The sequence below is a fragment of the Scomber scombrus genome, chromosome 16 (genome assembly GCF_963691925.1).
Source record: "Scomber scombrus chromosome 16, fScoSco1.1, whole genome shotgun sequence".
NCBI classification, from domain to species: Eukaryota; Metazoa; Chordata; class Actinopteri; order Scombriformes; family Scombridae; genus Scomber; species Scomber scombrus.
The window spans coordinates 1,194,889-1,220,523 of record NC_084985.1 but is presented as its reverse complement, the minus strand read 5'-3'; the positions used below and the strand labels follow the sequence as shown (position 1 = coordinate 1,220,523).

The following is a 25,635-nucleotide window of genomic DNA, read 5'->3' as shown; positions in this document are numbered from 1 at the left end:
CTGCAGTACTTTTACTGTAATACTGCATACTACATCACTCATAATACTGCAGTACTTTTACTGTAATACTGCATACTACATCACTCATAATACTGCAGTACTTTTACTGTAATACTGCATACTACATCACTATAATACTGCAGTACTTTTACTGTAATACTGCATACTACATCACTCATAATACTGCAGTACTTTTACTGTAATACTGCATACTACATCACTATAATACTGCAGTACTTTTACTGTAATACTGCATACTACATCACTATAATACTGCAGTACTTTTACTGTAATACTGCATACTACATCACTCATAATACTGCAGTACTTTTACTGTAATACTGCATACTACATCACTATAATACTGCAGTACTTTACTGTAATACTGCATACTACATCGCTCATAATACTGCAGTACTTTTACTGTAATACTGCATACTACATCACTCATAATACTGCAGTACTTTTACTGTAATACTGCATACTACATCGCTCATAATACTGCAGTACTTTTACTGTAATACTGCATACTACATCGCTCATAATACTGCAGTACTTTTACTGTAATACTGCATACTACATCGCTCATAATACTGCAGTACTTTAACTGTAATACTGCATACTACATCACTATAATACTGCAGTACTTTTACTGTAATACTGCATACTACATCACTCATAATACTGCAGTACTTTTACTGTAATACTGCATACCACATCGCTCATAATACTGCAGTACTTTTACTGTAATACTGCATACCACATCGCTCATAATACTGCAGTACTTTTACTGTAATACTGCATACTACATCACTATAATACTGCAGTACTTTTACTGTAATACTGCATACTACATCACTCATAATACTGCAGTACTTTTACTGTAATACTGCATACTACATCACTATAATACTGCAGTACTTTTACTGTAATACTGCATACTACATCACTCATAATACTGCAGTACTTTTACTGTAATACTGCATACTACATCGCTCATAATACTGCAGTACTTTTACTGTAATACTGCATACTACATCACTATAATACTGCAGTACTTTTACTGTAATACTGCATACTACATCGCTCATAATACTGCAGTTCTTTAACTGTAATACTGCATACTACATCACTATAATACTGCAGTACTTTTACTGTAATACTGCATACTACATCGCTCATAATACTGCAGTACTTTAACTGTAATACTGCATACTACATCGCTCATAATACTGCAGTACTTTTACTGTAATACTGCATACTACATCACTCATAATACTGCAGTTCTTTAACTGTAATACTGCATACTACATCACTATAATACTGCAGTACTTTTACTGTAATACTGCATACTACATCGCTCATAATACTGCAGTACTTTAACTGTAATACTGCATACTACATCACTATAATACTGCAGTACTTTTACTGTAATACTGCATACTACATCGCTCATAATACTGCAGTACTTTAACTGTAATACTGCATACTACATCGCTCATAATACTGCAGTACTTTTACTGTAATACTGCATACTACATCACTTTAACTGTATCTCGTCTGTCTTTCAGTGTAACCAGGAGAAGTACTGCTGGTGGGGTCGGGGTTGGAGGCGAGGTCAGTCTGGTCAGGTGTGTCGATGTCCTCGGGGCTCAAAGTGTTCACACTTCTTCCTCCACAGTCTGAGAAGATGATGATGTTTGTTTGCTGGGACTCATCATAAACCTTCATTTGTTTTTATTTTCTTTAATGGACTTTTCTTCATTGGACAACAAATTAATCTGTCTTCCTAAACTTCAGATTCGTTTTGTGGCTTTAAAACATTCACACACAAACGTTCAACACTGAATATGAATATAGTTTAATTTTTGTATGAAAGTTTTTAGCTGTTTATCATGGATTTTATTTGTTTTATTATTTATGGTTTATTGTGTTAATATATTAAAAAGGTCTTTAAACATGTATGTAAAATATCGATTATGTCTGATAACAAAAGAAAACATAAAATGCATACAAGAATAAGTAAACAAAGAAAAAAATTTAAAAAATTAAAAATCTCAGCACAAAGTCCATTTAGTAACTGTTCTGGAGCTTTCAGTTGTGAAATGAAAAGTTGTCTTTTTATCTCTATAAAGTATAAATGAATAAAAATGAATACTTATTGTTTAATGTATGTTCTTTAACCATTGATTATTATTATTATTATTATTATGATGAATATTAAGTCTGTAAAGCACACTGGTGACGTCACATCCAACGTTTACGTTTCCAACACAGCAGAGAGAGGCCCACGCGGTGACAGGAAGTGAGGCATCTGTAAACCTTCAAAATTAAAGTTATTAGAGCAAAATGTACAGAAACTGGTTCAATGGTGGAAACTAAAGTTACAACCTTTCACAATTACACAGATTGTCAAGAAAATAAATGTAACTGTAATTAAAGTAACTTATGAAAATTGAAAGGAGGTTACATCTGAAGTCAGACCTTTAAGATTTTGCTCAGGAGGGTTTTTCCTTATTAAACATGTTACTGAATACATTTATTGCTGTTTTTAATTATTTGAAATTTGTCATATTTTGTAAATAAATCATGACGTGGTGAATTAAATGGTGTCACAGTACCAATTAAGGCTTTTGAGGGTTTTTTTCTTATAGGTATATTTAATAGACAATATCTTTATTTTATATTCCAAAATCTACATGAACTAATGAATACATTTTCAAATGAGAGATAAATGTTGCTTTATATATAGAAATGATCTCCCTTATAAATCATGTCAGTATCCATGAAAAACAGCTGAACTTAGATCTTAAGAAGGAAGGAAGGAAGGAAGGAAGGGAGGAAGGATGGAAGGACAGAAGGAAGGAAGGACAGATGGAGGGAACATTTAGCCTAACAAATGAAAACATTGGTTAGAACATTAGAAAAGTCATCAAATGTAATAAATTACATTACTTTGATGAAGTCATTGAAATAGTTACATTGCTTATTACATTTTAAATAGAGTAACTAGTAATCTGTAATCTATTACATTTCCACAGTCACCTTTCCAACTCTGCAACTATAAAGTGTGGTATCTTTTTCTTTATTTATTATTAACTCCATGGAGATTAGACCTTTACTGTGAAGGTTCCTTGCCGGAAGTGTTACCTGTGTAATTTGACACCATCTCGTCGGTCTTCGGGTTGTTCCGTTAACATCCGGCAACATCCGGTAAAATCCGGTAGATTACATCACAGCCTCCGGTTAACGGCTTTAACGGTTGTGTTTTTAGGGACAGTGTGTTTCTCTTCTCCGGTTCCCGGTTTGGTGTGAAGATGACGGTTGTTCCAGCGGGTTCCGGTAAGTGTTCAGACCCGGTGATGCTAAGCTAAGCTACGGTTAGCATGTAGCTGCGGGTATAAACAGCGATAGCAGGCTAGCTGTTAGCATTAGCACGCAGACAGCTGTGCAACACAAACATTGTTAGATATAAAGTTATATAATATTAAACATGAACTCCTCGCTGACCGTAAACACTAACTACTCACTGTGTCTCGTGCTGCTTTGGTGGAGTAATAACAGCTGTTAGCGGTTAGCCTCGTTAGCTGCTCTGCTAACTGATGTCTTTGTTTTGAAAGTTTCACTGAGTTAAACATTAGAGATAAACTCTGAGCAACAGGAAGTTAACACGATGCTTTTACTGTTTAACACTCTGTTACTATGGAAACAGTCAAATATATACAGAGTTAAAACAGATACCCACATGCTTCCAATAATAGTGTAACTTTATTATTTAACTCTCATATAAAGCCTGGTGATATATGGAGATTATATTGTAATATCGTAATAAAGCAGAAGTGTCTTTTCCTGGTTTTAAATCCTGCATTACAGTAAAATGATGTCATTTTCTGAACTTAACAAACTGTTTTAGCTGTTCTGTTATTTACCTTTTACCCACTTTGTCATTATATCCTCATTACTGATGATTATTTATCAAGAATCTCATTGTTTAAATACCAATAATCATCCTACAATATTTGGAGTCACATTAGAAAAAGTCTGGCTAAAAATAAAAAGTGTAATAAAGTGTTTTTACGGATCTACGATGTGAAAATGGGTTGAATTTGACCCTGTTTTTGTATATGATAACTTAGAAAGTTAAGACAGAAAATCATATATTATTATGCTTTTGAAGTAAAATATGATACAAAGTACTTGAAATTGGTGTTTATCAGAACATGTAACGTTTAATAAATGTTTGTTTTTTCTAAAACAAAAAGATTGTACAAATGATTGAGAATTAGAAAAATTGTGTTGGTTAAGTTAAGTTCAGAGTCAGTAAAAACCGCTCAATGTTCGTAAAGGATGTTTAAAACTCTAACAATCAAATCAAAGCCCAAAAAAAAGAACCTTGATTAAACCTCTGATAAACTTTAACACACAGTGAGTCAAGCTGTTATTGATTAGAGTCTGATTGATTGATTTTGTTGTTTTATCTTTCAGGTTTCGGCAGCTTTGAGACTTTAAACCGACACTGAACACACAGTTGAGTTAGATCATGTAAAGAAGAGACAGACGGACTGAAAGAGAGACGCAGACTGAGACAAAGACGGAAAGAGAGACGCGTACAGTGTCAGAGACGGACAGAGAGAGACGGTCGGTCAGAGAGACGGACCGACAGAAAGACTCGTAGAGAGACAGACGGACGGTCAGGGTGGCTGCCGTGGCGTCCTGGTGGAGGAGCAGGCTGATGGAGAGCGACTGTCGGATCCCCGTTGCCTGCTGTCGGCCTCGAATCCTCGCCCTGCACGCTCTCTTCTGGGGCCTCGTGTCCCTCAGGTCAGTGAAGTGGCTTTAGGTTCCTCAGGTTCTCAGGTAGGAGGTTGTAGTAATCAGTGGGGAGGTTCTTGTGGTACGTGAGATGATTCAAGTGGTTCTTATGAGACTATCAGTCGTCTTCGAGGTATTTCTAGTGATCCTGTGGACTGTTCTAGTAGTCCTTTAGAGGGTTCTAGTAGTCCTGTAGAGGGTTCTAGTAGTCCTGTAGAGGGTTCTAGTAGTCCTTTACATAGTTCTTGTAGTCGTTTATGTAATTCCAATGGTCCCTTGGTTCTAGTCGTCCTTCAGAGGGTTTATTTAGTCATTCAGGACTTTCTAATAGTCCTTCAGGTGTTGCTAGTCTTCGTTTGGGTTGTTCTAGTGACCATTTGGACTATTCTAGTAGTCCTGTATGTAGTTCTAATCGTCCCTTGGTTCTAGTCATCCTGTTATTAGTCAATCACACAGCAGACAGACTAAGTGAAGAACATCTAGCAGCTACAGAACCAAAGAAAATGTTCTCTGGTTGTTGGTGGAGAACCAAACTGGAGCTAAAAGAGAACCTGTTCTGATGTGTTCCTGTTTGTGTTTCAGAGTGTTCGGAGCGGCTCTGCTGAGTGAAGAGAAGACTTCAGGTACTGAGACTCTACCGGACTCTGTTAGAACATCAGGTTCTCCATCGGAAACAATCAGTCTGACCTTTGACCTGTTGTTTGTTTCAGCTGTAGCCGCCCCCTGCTGGCTTCTGGAGGAGTTCGTGGTGACGGTGGAGTGTTCTCAGTGCAGCTCCTTCCAGACGGTGTGTGTGTTGAAGTGATAATTGTGTGTGTGTGTGTTGAAATGATACGTGTGTGTGTGTGTGTGTGTGTGTTGATGGTCACAGTGATAATTGTGTGTGTGTGTGTTTCAGAAGTCGTGGCTGGCTTGCGTACAGACGGGATACGTGGAGAAAGTAAACTGCACCAAAACCAGCAAAGAAGAATACAAGAGGTGAAGAACTGAACATCAGAACTGACCAAGAGCTCAAGTTATGAGGAGCGTCTGATTTACTGACGGTCCTGAACGCATCGTCAGTAAATCAGACTCCTTATGACTTAACTTTTAATAAGTTTTAATATGTTTTTACAGTCAATGTGATCAGATAAAGGATTTTCACAATAACGTTGGTGTTTTATTTTCTTACTTCCTGCAGCTGCCGCTCCACAGTGATGGAGGAACATCTCTTCTGGAAGTTCGAGGCGGCCATGTTGGCTCTGACGGCGTTCTTCGCGGTGATCGTGGTGATCCGGCAGCGCTGGCTCGACCGGCTCGCCTCCGAGAAGGTCCGGCGCCAGATCGAGTCCATCTAGGAGGACCGGGACCAGGACCAGGACCGGTTTATAGAGCAGTATTTAAACATCACACAGTTTAAATGTGATGATGTGGACTCTGAGCTCCAGCAGGAAACAGGACTGAAGAACCCTGCAGAGGACTCGACTGTTTGTTTCTTTTCATTATGAGTTTTATTTAAAAAGAGAGGCTGAGCTGATTTCACTTTTTTTATTTTCCTTCATCCAGAATTTAATTTCTCTGTCAATAATCAATAATATGATCAGCTGATTGATCAGAAGAGATTTTAAACCTGAAGGTGACGTCATGTTTGAAAATTAATTTAATGACTAAAAACTGAACTGAAGGTTTTTTTTGGATCTTTAATTTAAAGTTTAAAGAATTTTTTTTTTAACACATTTTAAAAGTTTAGATTTTAACTTGTTGAAATGTGATTTTTGAAGGAAAACTTAAAATCTGAAACAGCTCAGAGGTGAACTGGATGAACTCTGCCTTCACCTGATTGGACGGCCTAACCTCCTGCTGTGCTCTGATTGGTCAATCTCAGATTTGATCAGATTTATTTTTCTCTGAAATCAAATGAGTATTACATCATCATCTTCATCATCATCATCAGTTCAGCAGCTGATCGTTAAATGTCTGAGTGTCAGTGAACGCAGCACCAGGTTGGATTCTGTAAATATGTTTTTTTTGGTTGTTTTTTTTTTTTTTTCTGTTTCAGATTAAAAATAAAAACTGAGCCGAAATAAAATTTGTTAAAAACTGAAACTTTAAGATGATGTTTGAACTTTACTTGATTTTATCTCTGAGCTTAAAGAATAAACTGACTCCCATCAGGTGACATGTTTGTAGTTCTTTACAGTGAAAGGAATCATGGGAAACGAAGGACAGCTAGCCGTCATGTGTCCGATATAATGAGTCCGATGAAACAAAAGCTCAGAGTTTTAATTTAAGTAAAAATCAGTTTACAGTTTAATCACAAACATTATAAACGTTAAAATAAAACAACTTTCATTGAGTTTCAGAATAAAACAAAAAGCTTCCTCTGATGTTTAAGAACAATAACTAATATTTCCAACAGTATATCGAGTCCCTGAATGCCTCAAACATCTCAGCTTTTATATGTTTAAGTGTGAAACCGCCACCGGTTATTATTAATAACGAACAACTCAGTTTTTCTAAAAACAGCATTTTTAGTTTCATCTTTGCGTCTGCATTTTTAAAAGTTGGAATTTTTCCAATCAGCAGCTTCCTGGCCTTAAAAAAACAACGGTAAAAAGTTTGGTGGGTTCTGATTGGCTGACAGGAGTGTCGGAGGCGGGACGTCACCTGTCCATCAACTAGCAAGTCTTTAAAAACAATATCTCTGTCTTCTGATTGGCCGATCAAAACTCAGCTGTCAGTTGATTGGATCGTAGCCTGCCGCCGAGGGCGCCGCCCTCTTCCTGATGCACACATAGACTCCGCCCAGCAGCAGGAGGATCATGGGAGTTCCCAAACCGACCGCCATGATGGCGAGGACGAGCGGCGAGAAGGTGTCCATGGGGGGGGCGCCGACGCCCACCAGCACCGTCCTGAACAGGAGGACAAAACTTTATTTAAAACCAAATAATCAACAATCATATTGATCAAATATCAGAACTGAGTGGGAGGTGTAGTTCTTTAGATTAAGGGAATCGTGGGAGGTGTAGTTCTCTAAAATTAGGGAATTATGGGAGCTGTAGTTTAACCCACCATCGGAGGAACCGGGTGCTGTTGTAGAACGGTTCTCCAGACAGTCCGAAGCTGACGTTCAGTGCGAATGTTTCCGGTTCATCGTAGAACGCTTTGATCAGACCGGACGCCGCCGACACCGCCGCCTCGTCGCTCGGTCTCCGCGGCGACGAGTGACGGCACGGCGTCACCTCCTCAAGAGCCGGAGACGAGCGGCGGTACGCCACCGGCCTCCACTGAACGAACCCGCCGACCTCCGAACTGTTAGACATCCACTGAGACACCTGAGGATCAGAGGTCAGAGGTCAACATTCTGACACACCAACGTTAATGTTTAATAATTAAGATTAATTTAACTGATTATTGATCGTTAATCTGATCGATCACCTGGAATACCGACGGCGAGTATTCGTCATCGATCGACCTTTTGACTTCCACGCTGTTCAGAGGATTAGCCCCGCCCACCGCCTGCAGCTCCAATAGGAACCTGGATCTGGTCGCCCGCGGCAACACGCCGTCCAACCACACGGCGAGCTGGGAGGAGTTTCCTGTGTGCAGGAGGCGGGGCCACGGCTGGTCCCGCCCCTCCTCCGCAAACACCGACAGCTGCGGGGGAAAAAAAAGATCAATAACCCTTTATTGATTACTGACAGGTGATGATGTCAGCGGTCGCCATGGAGACCAACCTGCAGGCACAGTGAGCCGTTGTTGAGGGCGGAGCTACAGAGCAGAGCGCTGGATCCTGATAGGTTCATACGAGACCAGCTGACGTTCTGGAGGTCGTACGGAGGGAAGAGGTCAGAGGTCGCCTCGGCCGTGTCGTTCACGTCATCGTACTCAAACAACTACACACGCACACACAGACACACATACACAGACACAAACAGAGAGACACACACACACACACACACACCAGCAGATCAATATGAGCTTCAGTCAAAAACATTTACAGGAAATATAAACCACAACTTTCCATTAAAGTGGATCAAAGATGTTTATCTGATTTAAGGTGGACTGACACAGTTTGATTTAAGGTGGACTTATAGAGTTTGATTTAAGGTGGACTGACACAGTTTGATTTAAGGTGGACTGACACATTTTGATTTAAGGTGGACTTATAGAGATTGATATAAGGTGAACTGACACAGTTAGATTTAAGGTGGACTGACCCTGCTGACGACCACGGCCTTGCTGTACACGATGCTGCTCTCCGGCTCCACCTTCAGGCTGCCGCTGACATTACGCTCCAGGAACTTATCCCAGTCCACCTGAGAGGAAGAGAACACGGAGAACGTCAGAATGGGAACGAGAACCGAGAACAGACGCTGCGAGTTCAAAGAGTTCAAACCTGCAGAGACACTGAAACTAAAACACATCAAACATGAGCGGAGTCCAGCAGGAGAAATAAAAACACACTTCATAACATTTATATCTTTAGTTTTACATCAACCAGAAGGACTGAATTATATCATTAATATCCTGGATTCATCTGTGTGTGATTACTTTATATATTTTTTATTTTTCCTCAGTTATTTTTTTTTTTTTAGGTCATTTTTCCACATTAAACAACTTTCAGCTGCTCAAAAAAAACTAACACACACAGACACACAAACACACACACACACACACACACACACACACACACACACACACCTTGAGAGTAGAATTGGTGGTGTTGGTGTGGACCAGCAGCAGCGTCGGCGCCCCCTGGCTGCAGAACAGGTAGTGCAGCGTGTCGTTGTCTCCCACGGCTCTCACATGCAGCAGGTCACCACCAGGGGGCGACAACCTGCCGGGGTTCAAAACTACTTCCAACTGAGAGGAGAAGAAGAGACGATGGGTAAACAAATGATTAATCAATCATCTGTGATCAATCACATTTCAGATGTCTATGAACTTAGTTGTTTCTTCTTTCCCATTAATCATCTCACCACCCCTCACATTTATCTGCTGACCCTTTGGAGGGGCCCCACCCCTAGGTTGGGAACCACTGGACTAAACTAGCTAACTGTATATAAAGTAGTGTAAACTAGCTCCACCTCCAGCAGCTACAACAGTAACATGCTGCTCTAACACTGATGCTTCACTATTAATAATCTAATGATGTCATAATAATAATATATCAGTCAGAGGACCAAACCACTACTTTACTGTAATACTGCATACTACATCACTATAATACTGCAGTACTTTACTGTAATACTGCATACTACATCACTATAATACTGCAGTACTTTTACTGTAATACTGCATACTACATCACTATAATACTGCAGTACTTTTACTGTAATACTGCATACTACATCACTATAATACTGCAGTACTTTACTGTAATACTGCATACTACATCACTATAATACTGCAGTACTTTTACTGTAATACTGCATACTACATCACTATAATACTGCAGTACTTTTACTGTAATACTGCATACTACATCACTATAATACTGCAGTACTTTTACTGTAATACTGCATACTACATCACTATAATACTGCAGTACTTTTACTGTAATACTGCATACTACATCACTATAATACTGCAGTACTTTTACTGTAATACTGCATACTACATCACTCATAATACTGCAGTACTTTACTGTAATACTGCATACTACATCACTATAATACTGCAGTACTTTTACTGTAATACTACATACTACATCACTATAATACTGCAGTACTTTACTGTAATACTGCATACTACATCACTATAATACTGCAGTACTTTTACTGTAATACTGCATACTACATCACTATAATACTGCAGTACTTTTACTGTAATACTGCATACTACATCACTATAATACTGCAGTACTTTTACTGTAATATCGCATACTACATCACTCATAATACTGCAGTACTTTACTGTAATACTGCATACTACATCACTATAATACTGCAGTACTTTTACTGTAATATCGCATACTACATCACTCATAATACTGCAGTACTTTTACTGTAATACTGCATACTACATCACTATAATACTGCAGTACTTTTACTGTAATACTGCATACTACATCACTATAATACTGCAGTACCTTTACTGTAATACTGCATACTACATCACTCATAATACTGCAGTACTTTACTGTAATACTGCATACTACATCACTATAATACTGCAGTACCTTTACTGTAATACTGCATACTACATCACTCATAATACTGCAGTACTTTACTGTAATACTGCATACTACATCACTATAATACTGCAGTACTTTACTGTAATACTGCATACTACATCACTCATAATACTGCAGTACTGTTACTGTAATACTGCATACTACATCACTATAATACTGCAGTACTTTACTGTAATACTGCATACTACATCACTATAATACTGCAGTACTTTACTGTAATACTGCATACTACATCACTCATAATACTGCAGTACTTTACTGTAATACTGCATACTACATCACTCATAATACTGCAGTACTTTTACTGTAATACTGCATACTACATCACTCATAATACTGCAGTACTTTTACTGTAATACTGCATACTACATCACTCATAATACTGCAGTACTTTACTGTAATACTGCATACTACATCACTCATAATACTGCAGTACTTTTACTGTAATACTGCATACTACATCACTCATAATACTGCAGTACTTTTACTGTAATACTGCATACTACATCACTATAATACTGCAGTACTTTTACTGTAATACTGCATACTACATCACTCATAATACTGCAGTACTTTTACTGTAATACTGCATACTACATCGCTCATAATACTGCAGTACTTTTACTGTAATACTGCATACTACATCGCTCATAATACTGCAGTACTTTTACTGTAATACTGCATACTACATCACTCATAATACTGCAGTACTTTTACTGTAATACTGCATACTACAATGTGTTAAAAAGTAGAACATTAAACTAAAAACTGTTTAATCAACACTTTCACTTCCTCTTTCAGTCGGTTGTTTTCAGCTCGATCTTAATAAATATAAACTATTTATCTTTTCTTACCTTCCTCCTGAAAGTTTCTCCTCCGTTAAACAAACTTTGACTCAAACTAAAGACAGAAAACAGAAAGAAAAGAGAAGAAACTCTGCAGCTGTTCGTCTTCACCGCCGCCATCATTGTTGTTGTGCCTGAGCGCCGGTCACATGACGCTCCGCTCTATGTCACATGACCGCGCCTCCATATATCACATGACCGCACAGAAGCCCCGCCCCCTTACAGAGGGGTTTGTGCTTTTTTAAATAGCTAATCTTTATTAACACTGACAAAAAGTACAAAAATAAGACAATAAAATTATAAAACTAGATGAAAACATGATGAAATTCAGTAAAATAACTTTAAACATCAGTAATCAGCCAATCAGAGCCAAGAAAAACACTTCAAACCAAAGTTTGTTTATTTATTTTCTTTGTCTTTTATAAATTTAATAGATTTGGTTTTAGTGATGGTACATTTTTACATATTTGACATTTTTATCAACAATTATTGAATAAATTGAGATAAATTAGAAAGATTGATAATTAATTTAGTTTCATTAACAAGGTTTATTTTTTACCTTAAGAAGAAATCATATTATTTAATGTGGTAATTACTGGTTTTAGTTTAATCAAACTTTACAGCACATTTAAATCCAGATGTTTATCAGTTAAATCTTTTCCTTTAGTTTATTTCCAGGTGGGGAGTTCCTGTCCTCTGAAATGAGGCCAACATGGAAGTAACTTAAAACTGCATTCTATCAAAAGGCCACCAGGGGGCGACCGTTTTGGTGTCAAAAGGACTTCCGTCTCTATACAAGTCAATGGAGAATTCACCAACTTCTCACTTGATTTCTAACCTCAGTAAACGTTTTCAAAATGTGTTTATGGTCTCAATCGCTAGTTTAAAGCCTTCTTCAATGCAGTATGATGTTCATTTGGGACATTTTGGCCTCCCTGATTTTATATGTGACGATAAAGCAGGGTATGCATTAGGGCGTGGCTACGTGGTGATTGACAGGTTGATTGGTTCACAGGTTCAGGAGGGCGCCTCATGCTCCTCCTGATGCCCATATAAGTAGAATCCATGTTTTCCGAAACTATTGGCTTCCGAGCAGCAGTCCACAAACCTACTTACTACTAACCAATCTATCTATCCATCCATCTACAGCTGAAACTCTCTCAGTCAGGATTCAGCTGAAGGTAACTTGATGTTTCAACATGTGGAAGAAAGAATGAAATGAGACACAAACTGGTTTCTAACTTTATGTTTATTGACCGTTTTTTTAAAGTTTCAGTGAATCGTCTGGTCCCCACAAACACACACATACACACACTTACATACACATACATGCACATACACACACTTACATACACATACATGCACATACACACACACGCAGACAGTGACGGAGTGACTCTGACGTGGGTTTCTTGGGTTTCTTGTGGTTCTACTCGGCTCCGTGTCCTCCCATCTGCTCGTCTTTGTCTTTCTTCTTGTGACCAGAGACGATGTCATCGATACGCAGCAACAAGATGGCCGTCTGGGGAACCGGAGAGTGAGACAGTGAGAACCGACAAACAGAACGTCAGAGTATGAGAACGTCAGAGTAACAGAACGTCAGAGTATCTATCAGAACGTCAGAGTATCTATCAGAACGTCAGAGTAACAGAACGTCAGAGCATCTATCAGAACGTCAGAGTATCTATCAGAACGTCAGAGTATCTATCAGAACGTCAGAGTAACAGAACGTCAGAGTATCAGAACGTCAGAGTATCTATCAGAACGTCAGAGTATCTATCAGAACGTCAGAGTATCAGAACGTCAGAGCATCTATCAGAACGTCAGAGTATCTATCAGAACGTCAGAGCATCTATCAGAACGTCAGAGTATCTATCAGAACGTCAGAGCATCTATCAGAACGTCAGAGCATCTATCAGAACGTCAGAGTATCTATCAGAACGTCAGAGCATCTATCAGAACGTCAGAGTATCAGAACGTCAGAGCATCTATCAGAACGTCAGAGCATCTATCAGAACGTCAGAGTGACAGAACGTCAGAGTATCTATCAGAACATCAGAGCATCTATCAGAACATCAGAGTAACTATCAGAACGTCAGAGTATCAGAACGTCAGAGTATCTATCAGAACGTCAGAGTATCAGAACGTCAGAGTATCAGAACGTCAGAGTGACAGAACGTCAGAGTATCTATCAGAACATCAGAGCATCTATCAGAACGTCAGAGTATCTATCAGAACGTCAGAGTATCTATCAGAACGTCAGAGCATCTATCAGAACGTCAGAGTATCAGAACGTGAGAGTAACAGAACGTCAGAACATCTATCAGAACGTCAGAGTATCTATCAGAACGTCAGAGTATCAGAACGTCAGAGCATCTATCAGAACGTCAGAGTATCTATCAGAACGTCAGAGCATCTATCAGAACGTCAGAGTATCAGAACGTCAGAGCATCTATCAGAACGTCAGAGTATCAGAACGTCAGAGTATCTATCAGAACGTCAGAGCATCTATCAGAACGTCAGAGTATCAGAACGTCAGAGCATCTATCAGAACGTCAGTGTATCTATCAGAATGTCAGAGTATCTATCAGAACGTCAGAGTATCAGAACGTGAGAGTAACAGAACGTCAGAACATCTATCAGAACGTCATAGTATCTATCAGAACGTCAGAGCATCTATCAGAACGTCAGAGCATCTATCAGAACGTCAGAGCATCTATCAGAACGTCAGAGTATCAGAACGTGAGAGTAACAGAACGTCAGAGCATCTATCAGAACGTCAGAGTATCAGAACGTCAGAGTATCAGAACGTCAGAGTATCTATCAGAACATCAGAGTAACAGAACGTCAGAGCATCTATCAGAACGTCATAGTATCTATCAGAACATCAGAGTAACAGAACGTCAGAGCATCTATCAGAACGTCATAGTATCAGAACGTCAGAGCATCTATCAGAACGTCAGAGTATCTATCAGAACGTCAGAGTAACATAACGTCAGAGTATCTATCAGAACGTCAGAGTATCTATCAGAACGTCAGAGTATCAGAACGTCAGAGTATCTATCAGAACGTCAGAGTATCAGAACGTCAGAGTATCTATCAGAACGTCAGAGTATCTATCAGAACATCAGAGTATCTATCAGAACGTCAGAGTATCTATCAGAACGTCAGAGCATCTATCAGAACGTCAGAGTATCTATCAGAACATCAGAGTATCTATCAGAACGTCAGAGTATCTATCAGAACGTCAGAGTATCAGAACGTCAGAGTATCTATCAGAACATCAGAGTAACTATCAGAACGTCAGAGTATCAGAACGTCAGAGTAACTATCACAACGTCAGAGCATCTATCAGAACATCAGAGTAACTATCACAACGTCAGAGCATCTATCAGAACATCAGAGTATCTATCAGAACGTCAGAGTATCAGAACGTCAGAGCATCTATCAGAACGTCAGAGTATCTATCAGAACGTCAGAGTATCTATCAGAACGTCAGAGCATCTATCAGAACGTCAGAGTATCTATCAGAACGTCAGAGTATCAGAACGTCAGAGTATCTATCAGAACGTCAGAGTATCTATCAGAACGTCAGAGTATCAGAACGTCAGAGTATCTATCAGAACGTCAGAGTATCTATCAGAACGTCAGAGTATCAGAACGTCAGAGCATCTATCAGAACGTCAGAGCATCTATCAGAACGTCAGAGTATCAGAACATCAGAGCATCTATCAGAACGTCAGAGCATCAGAACGTCAGAGTATCTATCAGAACGTCAGAGTATCTATTAGAACGTCAGAGTATCAGAACATCAGAGCATCTATCAGAACGTCAGAGCATCAGAACGTCAGAGTATCTATCAGAACGTCAGAGTATCTATCAGAACGTCAGAGTATCAGAACGTCAGAGTATCTATCAGAACGTCAGAGTATCAGAACGTCAGAGTATCAGAACGTCAGAGCATCAGAACGTCAGAGTATCTATCAGAACGTCAGAGTATCTATCAGAACGTCAGAGTATCAGAACGTCAGAGCATCTATCAGAACGTCAGAGCATCTATCAGAACGTCAGAGTGACAGAACGTCAGAGTATCTATCAGAACATCAGAGCATCTATCAGAACATCAGAGTAACTATCAGAACGTCAGAGTATCAGAACGTCAGAGTATCTATCAGAACGTCAGAGTATCAGAACGTCAGAGTATCAGAACGTCAGAGTGACAGAACGTCAGAGTATCTATCAGAACATCAGAGCATCTATCAGAACGTCAGAGTATCTATCAGAACGTCAGAGTATCTATCAGAACGTCAGAGCATCTATCAGAACGTCAGAGTATCAGAACGTGAGAGTAACAGAACGTCAGAACATCTATCAGAACGTCAGAGTATCTATCAGAACGTCAGAGTATCAGAACGTCAGAGCATCTATCAGAACGTCAGAGTATCTATCAGAACGTCAGAGCATCTATCAGAACGTCAGAGTATCAGAACGTCAGAGCATCTATCAGAACGTCAGAGTATCAGAACGTCAGAGTATCTATCAGAACGTCAGAGCATCTATCAGAACGTCAGAGTATCAGAACGTCAGAGCATCTATCAGAACGTCAGTGTATCTATCAGAATGTCAGAGTATCTATCAGAACGTCAGAGTATCAGAACGTGAGAGTAACAGAACGTCAGAACATCTATCAGAACGTCATAGTATCTATCAGAACGTCAGAGCATCTATCAGAACGTCAGAGCATCTATCAGAACGTCAGAGCATCTATCAGAACGTCAGAGTATCAGAACGTGAGAGTAACAGAACGTCAGAGCATCTATCAGAACGTCAGAGTATCAGAACGTCAGAGTATCAGAACGTCAGAGCATCTATCAGAACGTCAGAGTATCTATCAGAACATCAGAGTAACAGAACGTCAGAGCATCTATCAGAACGTCATAGTATCTATCAGAACATCAGAGTAACAGAACGTCAGAGCATCTATCAGAACGTCATAGTATCAGAACGTCAGAGCATCTATCAGAACGTCAGAGTATCTATCAGAACGTCAGAGTAACATAACGTCAGAGTATCTATCAGAACGTCAGAGTATCTATCAGAACGTCAGAGTATCAGAACGTCAGAGTATCTATCAGAACGTCAGAGTATCAGAACGTCAGAGTATCTATCAGAACGTCAGAGTATCTATCAGAACATCAGAGTATCTATCAGAACGTCAGAGTATCTATCAGAACGTCAGAGCATCTATCAGAACGTCAGAGTATCTATCAGAACATCAGAGTATCTATCAGAACGTCAGAGTATCTATCAGAACGTCAGAGTATCAGAACGTCAGAGTATCTATCAGAACATCAGAGTAACTATCAGAACGTCAGAGTATCAGAACGTCAGAGTAACTATCACAACGTCAGAGCATCTATCAGAACATCAGAGTAACTATCACAACGTCAGAGCATCTATCAGAACATCAGAGTATCTATCAGAACGTCAGAGTATCAGAACGTCAGAGCATCTATCAGAACGTCAGAGTATCTATCAGAACGTCAGAGTATCTATCAGAACGTCAGAGCATCTATCAGAACGTCAGAGTATCTATCAGAACGTCAGAGTATCAGAACGTCAGAGTATCTATCAGAACGTCAGAGTATCTATCAGAACGTCAGAGTATCAGAACGTCAGAGTATCTATCAGAACGTCAGAGTATCTATCAGAACGTCAGAGTATCAGAACGTCAGAGCATCTATCAGAACGTCAGAGCATCTATCAGAACGTCAGAGTATCAGAACATCAGAGCATCTATCAGAACGTCAGAGCATCAGAACGTCAGAGTATCTATCAGAACGTCAGAGTATCTATTAGAACGTCAGAGTATCAGAACATCAGAGCATCTATCAGAACGTCAGAGCATCAGAACGTCAGAGTATCTATCAGAACGTCAGAGTATCTATCAGAACGTCAGAGTATCAGAACGTCAGAGTATCTATCAGAACGTCAGAGTATCAGAACGTCAGAGTATCAGAACGTCAGAGCATCAGAACGTCAGAGTATCTATCAGAACGTCAGAGTATCTATCAGAACGTCAGAGTATCAGAACGTCAGAGTATCTATCAGAACGTCAGAGTATCAGAACGTCAGAGCATCTATCAGAACGTCAGAGCATCTATCAGAACGTCAGAGTATCAGAACATCAGAGCATCTATCAGAACGTCAGAGCATCAGAACGTCAGAGTATCTATCAGAACGTCAGAGCATCTATCAGAACGTCAGAGTATCAGAACGTCAGAGTATCAGAACGTCAGAGCATCTATCAGAACGTCAGAGTATCAGAACGTCAGAGCATCTATCAGAACGTCAGAGCATCTATCAGAACGTCAGAGTATCAGAACGTCAGAGCATCTATCAGAACGTCAGAGCATCTAACAGAACGTCAGAGCATCTATCAGAACGTCAGAGTATCTATCAGAACGTCAGAGTATCAGAACGTCAGAGTATCTATTAGAACATCAGAGAACGGTTCTCACCTCCACAGCTGTCTTGTAGGTCTGAGCTTTGACTGCCAGCGGCTCCCAGATACCCAGAGAGATCATGTCTGACAGTAAGCCGGTCTCACCGTCGACTCCCCAGTTCACACTGTCCTCCTGGATGTGTTTGGCCTGCAGACAGATCAATCAATCAATAACTGATCATATACGGACCGATCAACACACATTATAAACAAAGCTCTGTAACTCTGACGGTTATGAATGAACTTTACCCTGAGTGATGTCAGCACTCTGATGGTGGAGGCTCCACAGTTCTGGATCAGGGTTCTGGGGATGACCTCCAGGGACTGGGCCACGGAGCGGTACGGCCACTGTTCCACGCCGGTGATAGAACGGGAACGCTCCGTCAGACGCTTCGACACGGCCATCTCCGTGGCGCCGCCGCCCGGCAACAGGAAGGGCTCCAGCAGCACGTTACGGCACACCTGCATGGCGTCCTGCAGGTTCCTCTCCACCTCCTGGACACAGAGCTCAGAGTTACACACAGCACAGACGGGCCCTGAACGCCAAACAGATTTAAATCTATCGGTAATCAATAATCAATAATCAGTAATGAAGGAGCTCACAGCCAGGATCTCCTTGCTGGCTCCTCTCAGCAGGATGGTGCAGGCTTTGGGATCTTTGCACTCGGTGACGAAGGTGAAGTACTCGTCTCCGATCTTCTTCACCTCGAACAGGCCGCATCCTGTTCCCACGTCTTCCTCACGCAGCTCGTCGGTTCGGCTGGCGATCCGAGCGCCGCACGCCCTGCACACACACACACACAGAGCGGTGACATCACAACCTGCCGCCTGCTGATTGGCTGGTGGGTGAATGCGTGAGTTGAGCTTACCTGGCGATGCGGTTGTTGTCGGTCTTCCTCACTCGGCGGATGGCCGTGATGTTCGCCTTCACCAGGTAGTGCTGAGCCAAGTCTGAGAGAGAGAGAGAGAGAGGGGGGGAGGGAGAGAGAGAGAGAGGGGGGGGGGGAGGGAGAGAGAGAGAGAGAGAGAGAGAGAGAGAGGTAAAGACGACTCTAAACATGCTGAACCAGATAGACCTTTATTTACTTTGTTTTCTACTTTCTTTTATTATAAATATTAATAAATATAATATCATTATAATAATATAATTAATATATAATTGTGTGTGTGTGTAGTGTGTATATGTGTGTATTACCTGGCTCTCTGTGTGTGTGTAGTGTGTATAAGTGTGTGTACCTGAGATGCCCTTCTCAGTGAACACCAGGTCTGGCTTCAGGCGGATGATGTCCTCACAGATCTGCTGGATGTATTCTTCCTCCATCTGCAGGATCCTGGCAAAGTCCTCCTCCTTACTGATCTCTATGTCAGTCTGACACACACACACACACACACACACACACACACACACACACACACACACACACACACACACACACACACACACACACACACACACACACACACACAGTTAATACACACACACATTAATACATTAACACACTAGAAGGACATACAGCAGAGTGTGTGTGTCCCTGGCTGTGTGTGTTATAGTGTTTATATGTGTGTGTATGTTATAGTGTGTATATGTGTGTACCTGTATGATATAGTGTGTATATGTGTGTGTATGTTATAGTGTGTATATGTGTGTACCTGTATGATATAGTGTGTGTGTTATAGTGTGTGTATGTTATAGTGTGTATATGTGTGTGTATGTTATAGTGTGTATATGTGTGTGTATGTTATAGTGTGTATATGTGTGTGTATGTTATAGTGTGTATATGTGTGTACCTGTATGATATAGTGTGTGTGTTATAGTGTGTATAAGTGTGTATTACCTGGCTCTGTGTGTGTTATAGTGTGTATATGTGTGTACCTGTATGATATAGTGTGTGTGTATTACAGTGTGTATATGTGTGTGTATTTGTGTGTATATGTGTGTATTACCTGGCTCTCTGTGTGTGTGTGTGTGTGTGTGTGTGTGTGTGTGTGTGTGTGTGTGTATGATATAGTGTGTTATAGTGTGTGTATTACCTGGCTCTCTGTGTGTGTGTGTGTTACAGTGTGTATATGTGTGTATTACCTGGCTCTGTGTGTGTTATAGTGTGTATATGTGTGTACCTGTATGATAGTGTGTGTGTGTGTATTACAGTGTGTATATGTGTGTGTATAAGTGTGTATTTGTGTGTATATGTGTGTGTATTTGTGTGTATATGTGTGTATTACCTGGCTCTCTGTGTGTGTGTGTGTGTGTGTGTGTGTATGTGTGTGTGTGTATGATATAGTGTGTTATAGTGTGTGTATTACCTGGCTCTCTGTGTGTCTGTGTGTATATGTGTGTGTTACCTGGCTGTGTGTGTGTTACAGTGTGTATATGTGTGTATTACCTGGCTCTGTGTGTGTGTGTGTATATGTGTGTGTTACCTGGCTGTGTGTGTGTTACAGTGTGTATATGTGTGTATTACCTGGCTCTCTGTGTGTGTGTGTGTGTGTGTATATGTGTGTGTTACCTGGCTCTGTGTGTGTGTGTTATAGTGTGTATATGTGTGTATTACCTGGCTCTGTGTGTGTGTGTTACAGTGTGTATATGTGTGTGTTACCTGGCTCTGTGTGTGTGTTATAGTGTGTATATGTGTGTGTTACCTGGCTCTGTGTGTGTGTGTGTGTGTGTGTGTGTGTGTGTGTGTGTATATGTGTGTGTTACCTGGCTCTGTGTGTGTGTTATAGTGTGTATATGTGTGTGTTACCTGGCTCTCGCCCTTCTTGTACTCCAGTGAACAGTCCAGCAGGACGATCCTCGGCTCTTTGATCATGCGTCTCATCCTCGCGTGCGTCACGTCTTTGTTCACCATGACGCCTTTCAGCACGCACGAGTCCTCGATGATCCCGCCTGGAACCTGAACGCAGCACAGATGCATGATGGGACATGTAGTCAGAACGCAGCAGTGTGTGTGTGTGTGATGTCACAGAGGAGGAGGAGGGGGTCGGGTCCGTACCTTCTCCACCTTGGCGTACTTCTTGATGTCGATCTCTTTGCGGCCGGAGTCCTCCAGCTCGACGGTGCGGACGGCGTCCAGAGCGATGTTGCACGCCATCTCAGACCAGCGGCTCAGAGCCTTCGTGTTAATGGCCGAGTGCAAGATCTTCAACATCATGGAGCGGTCCTCTGTGTCCACGGGGGTGCTGAGGAGGAGGAGGACGAGGAGGAGGAAGAGGAGAAGGAGGAGGGAGAAGGAGGAGGAAGAAGAAGAGGAATAGGAGGAAGGAGGAAGAAGAGGAGGAATAAGAGGAGGAAGGAGGAAGAGGAGGAGGAAGGAGGAAGAAGAGGAGGAGGAGGGAGAAGGAGGAGGAATAAGAGGAGGAGGAGGAGGAAGGAGGAAGAAGAGGAGGAGGGGGGAGAGGAGGAGGAAGAAGAAGAGGAATAGGAGGAAGGAGGAAGAAGAGGAGGAGGAGGGAGAGGAGGAGGAAGAAGAGGAGGAGGAAGAAGAAGAGGAGGAAGAAGAAGAGGAGGAAGAAGAGGAGGACGAGGAAGAAGAGGAGGATGAATAAGAGGAGGAGGGAGAAGAGGAGGAGGAAGAAGAGGAGGAGGAAGAAGAGGAAGAGGAGGAATAAGAGGAGGAGGAAGAAGAAGAAAGTTTAGGTTTGGTTTTTTTTTCAAATACTTTAAAGCTGCTGTTGAATATTTTAGTTTCAGTGTCTAAAACGTTAATCTGTCTTCGGTTATTTACAGAAATTAAAACGTTTTACAACATAAACCATTAATATCAAATCACAAAAAGCTTCTAAAATATAATTTGACATTTTTATTTCTGAGCTCAACCAAATCAATCTGTTCTCTATAAAATGCCTCATTTTGATATAAAGCTTTAAAATGTTCACATCATATAAAAAGGGAAAAGTGAGTGGTATCCAGAGCCGGACCAAATAACTAAATCTGTAAAAGCTGCAGCTCCCAATGCAGGTAGACCTGGATCCACCTGCATTGGGAGCTGCAGATATAAACACACAATTTGATCACATCATAAAAGAAAACCGAAAGAATATTAAGTTACTATTTTAACACATTAAAGCAGGACTGTGTGTGTGTGTGTGCGTGTTACTGTGTGTGTGTGTGTGAGTGTGTGTTACTGTGTGTGTACCTGATCTCCTTCAGTGTTTCCAGCATGTCCTCCAGAGCCTGTCTGTAGGCGCTGATGACGACGGTGGGATGCATCTGCTGCTCCAAAAACTGCTCGGCTACAGACAGCATCTCCCCAGCTAACACACACACACACACACACACACACACACACACACACACACACACACACACACACACACACACACACACACACACACACACACACACACATTAACAAACACACACACACACACACACAGAGTCAGTCAACATGTTTCATTTCCTCTGAATCGTCTCTTTTCTCTCGTCCGTTCACACTTCTCTCACCGAGGATGATGACGGACGTCGTCCCGTCTCCGACCTCTTCATCCTGCGTGCGGCTGATCTCGATCATGGACTTGGCAGCCGGATGCTGGACCTGGATCTGTTACGATGGAGACGGGGAGGATGTTAGTACAGCGACACACGCACGTAGGTGAAATATTAAAACTCTTGAGTGAAGCTCTGACCTCTCTGAGGATGGCGTTCCCATCGTTGGTCATCACGATGCCTCCCATTGGGTCGAGCAGCATCTACACACACACACACACACACACACACACACACACACACACACACACACACACACACACACACACACAATGTTATTATTCTGTCATTATTAAGGCTGTGGTGTTTCTCTGCTGTGATTGGACGTGGGAGCGGTCTCACCTTCATCATGGCCCGAGGGCCGAGGCAGGTCCTGATCACATCTGCGATGGTCTGAAACACAAAGATTCACTTTAATGTCCTGAAGGAAACGTGTCTAGAGCTTAAAGTTGTGATGACAGCTGAACATAAACACACACACACAGTGGTAGAAGTATTCAGTGAGGCAGGTGAGAGGAGTACTGTATGTACTTCTAACCACCAACATGTTAAGACACGAGATGAAGAAGAAAAAATGACAATAAATTAAGATTATAAACAAATCCTAAAACATGAGCAATAATAACTAATAATAAACAGAGGGTTAAAGAGATATGAGCCTCTCAGACTGAGGTTTGTAATGAGGCTGTTTGTTTCTGGATGTGAGGACGAGTTAATTTAAAACGATGACTTCAGTGTCTGATGGAAACATGTTGATGATGGAGGATGAGTGTCGGATCAGTGAGGAGTCTGTGTGAATGTTTCAAAGAGACGGCTGCACTTTATGTTCTATGATTTCATGACTGATGTAAATAATAACAGATGAAGTAAAGTTCTCACCTTGGCAGCGTTGATGTTTCCAGTCTGAACTTTACGTCCTGACTCTCTCTTCACGTTCTGATCTGTGGAGAAAAGAGACGAGCAGACAGGAAGTTACAACTCAAACACAAAACCTGGGAATCTATAATCAATAAAATCAGTTATAGATTATTTCTACACTCTGTATTCAGTCTCTAAACATCAAGACTTTAGGAATCTATCAAACACTTCAATACTGATAATCATGCTGCCAGTCTGTCTGTTAAATGAATCATTAAAAAAAATGATATTTGAAGTCTCAGATCTTCTGTTTCTATCATTATAAACTGAATATTTTGCTGTTTTTTTCATTTCTATTTTCATCAAACCTTTAACAGTAAAATCAATTAACTGAGACAATAATAAACAGATGAATTAATAATGAAAATAATGATTAGTAGCAGCTCTGATTATAATGTTTTACTAACACATAATAACTGATGTAACTAATATTATAATAATCTGTGTATTCAAGTAATAAAATCCTGAAGTGGGCGTGGCTCAGATTAAGATTATAATACACTGATTTTTCTTCTTTTTATAAACTTTAAACTAAATATAACCTTTAATCAGTCACATTTATTATGTTACTTACAAATTAAGATTCATTTTTTCTGCTATTTTTGTCTCTCAAACACAAGAATGACATATTTGCTCCACACACAGACTGAAAGATAAATTAAGACTTCTTCTTTTTAGATGTATGTATAATAAGCATTTTTATTCTACATCTACTAGATTGCAAGTAAGAAAAGATTATTTTATCTGCCTGTAAAAGCCAAAATCTCAATTTAAACTGAGATGAAAACACTGTAAAATAATCTTTATGGTCTTTTTTCTGTCAGATACATTTATTAGAGCTAAAATCCAACATTAAGAAACTATTTTACTACTTTATTTAATCTCCATTGTTCAGCTTTTATTGACAGATTGATGATTTCACAGATCTGACAGCAGGTTTAAACATAGTCAGTGTTTTTATCTACAACATTTGTCGGATTATTTAAAGTTATTACTGATGATGATGATAATCTTCATCTCAGCCACACCCTCACTGACGTCTCAATTAATCACAAATATCACCATTTAATCAGGTTTGAATGTGACAATAAAACATGATAATTAAAGCTGAAACTAGCCTAGATTAGCCTTAATAGATTAATGTGGTTATTATTATATCGATCGGCTGATTTTGATCTAATAACTGTCTGATAATGATGAGAATTTCACTTTATCCTGCTGAGTAACGAGGCTAGCTTAGCTTAGCATCACAGATACGTCTTTATAAACGGGAGATGAGCTAAAGATGCTAACACCGGCTAGCTTCTCCCCCATTGTAAGTAAATAGGAGCAGAGCTAAAAGATGCTAACACCAGCTAGCTTCTCCCCATTGTAAGTAAACGGGAGCGGAGCTAAAGATGCTAACTGTTAGCTAGCCGTTAGTCCGGTTAGCGCGTGCGGTACCATGAGCCGGTCCCCGCTTTGTGTAGCGCGAGCCCGAGCCGCTCCGTGACGGTAAACGGCTCAAACCGGAGACAGTCCCGGTAATATTCCGCCACTATATTAAAGCAGGAGCCTTTAACTTTATATTTAGATGTTTTTTGTACTTACTGAGCACTAAAACCTGCTGGCCCATCATTTTTGCAGCACGCGTTGGACAGCAAAGCCTGGAAGCTTCTGGTGGCACGAGGAGAAGGAGGGGTCACATGGCAGGGGCGGGAAACCCAACATCACTCTGACCAATAGGAAGAGAGCGTTGATATGACAGACACACGTTTCCACTAATAGGGTCAATTAGGGGAAATGCATTAAAGTGCTCAGTCATGAAGGCGCAGCCGCAGCCTGCTGACCTTATAAGGTGTTCCTTGTTAGTTATGTTATTATTTAGAAATGTATTATTATTATATATTAT

General features: G+C 40.6%; 3 protein-coding genes across 3 annotated transcripts; 1 reads left to right on the top strand and 2 right to left on the bottom strand.

Moving 5' to 3' along the window:
• Window positions 1-3,208: 3,208 nt before the first annotated feature.
• jtb (jumping translocation breakpoint) lies at window positions 3,209-6,970 on the top strand. The gene is made up of 6 exons (XM_062435844.1): window positions 3,209-3,342; window positions 4,486-4,821; window positions 5,395-5,435; window positions 5,523-5,599; window positions 5,711-5,790; window positions 5,993-6,970. The coding sequence occupies exons 2-6, from the start codon at window positions 4,733-4,735 to the stop codon at window positions 6,147-6,149; spliced, it is 444 nt and encodes a 147-aa protein (XP_062291828.1). The 5' UTR covers window positions 3,209-3,342; window positions 4,486-4,732; the 3' UTR covers window positions 6,150-6,970.
• A 121-nt stretch (window positions 6,971-7,091) lies between these two features.
• On the bottom strand, window positions 7,092-11,965 carry glmp (glycosylated lysosomal membrane protein). The gene is made up of 7 exons (XM_062435814.1): window positions 11,845-11,965; window positions 9,496-9,657; window positions 9,012-9,110; window positions 8,529-8,687; window positions 8,230-8,448; window positions 7,864-8,126; window positions 7,092-7,703 (listed from the first exon to the last, which is right to left on the bottom strand). Exons 1-7 carry the CDS (start codon window positions 11,956-11,958, stop codon window positions 7,529-7,531), a joined length of 1,191 nt encoding a protein of 396 aa, XP_062291798.1. The 5' UTR covers window positions 11,959-11,965; the 3' UTR covers window positions 7,092-7,528.
• A 1,101-nt stretch (window positions 11,966-13,066) lies between these two features.
• Window positions 13,067-25,414, bottom strand: cct3 (chaperonin containing TCP1, subunit 3 (gamma)). Its single transcript, XM_062435802.1, has 14 exons — window positions 25,335-25,414; window positions 23,706-23,767; window positions 23,169-23,219; window positions 22,967-23,029; window positions 22,785-22,881; window positions 22,477-22,594; window positions 21,334-21,520; window positions 21,085-21,234; window positions 19,577-19,709; window positions 19,210-19,291; window positions 18,944-19,124; window positions 18,590-18,835; window positions 18,357-18,488; window positions 13,067-13,357 (listed from the first exon to the last, which is right to left on the bottom strand). The coding sequence occupies exons 1-14, from the start codon at window positions 25,360-25,362 to the stop codon at window positions 13,265-13,267; spliced, it is 1,623 nt and encodes a 540-aa protein (XP_062291786.1). The 5' UTR covers window positions 25,363-25,414; the 3' UTR covers window positions 13,067-13,264.
• Between the last annotated feature and the right edge of the window lie 221 nt (window positions 25,415-25,635).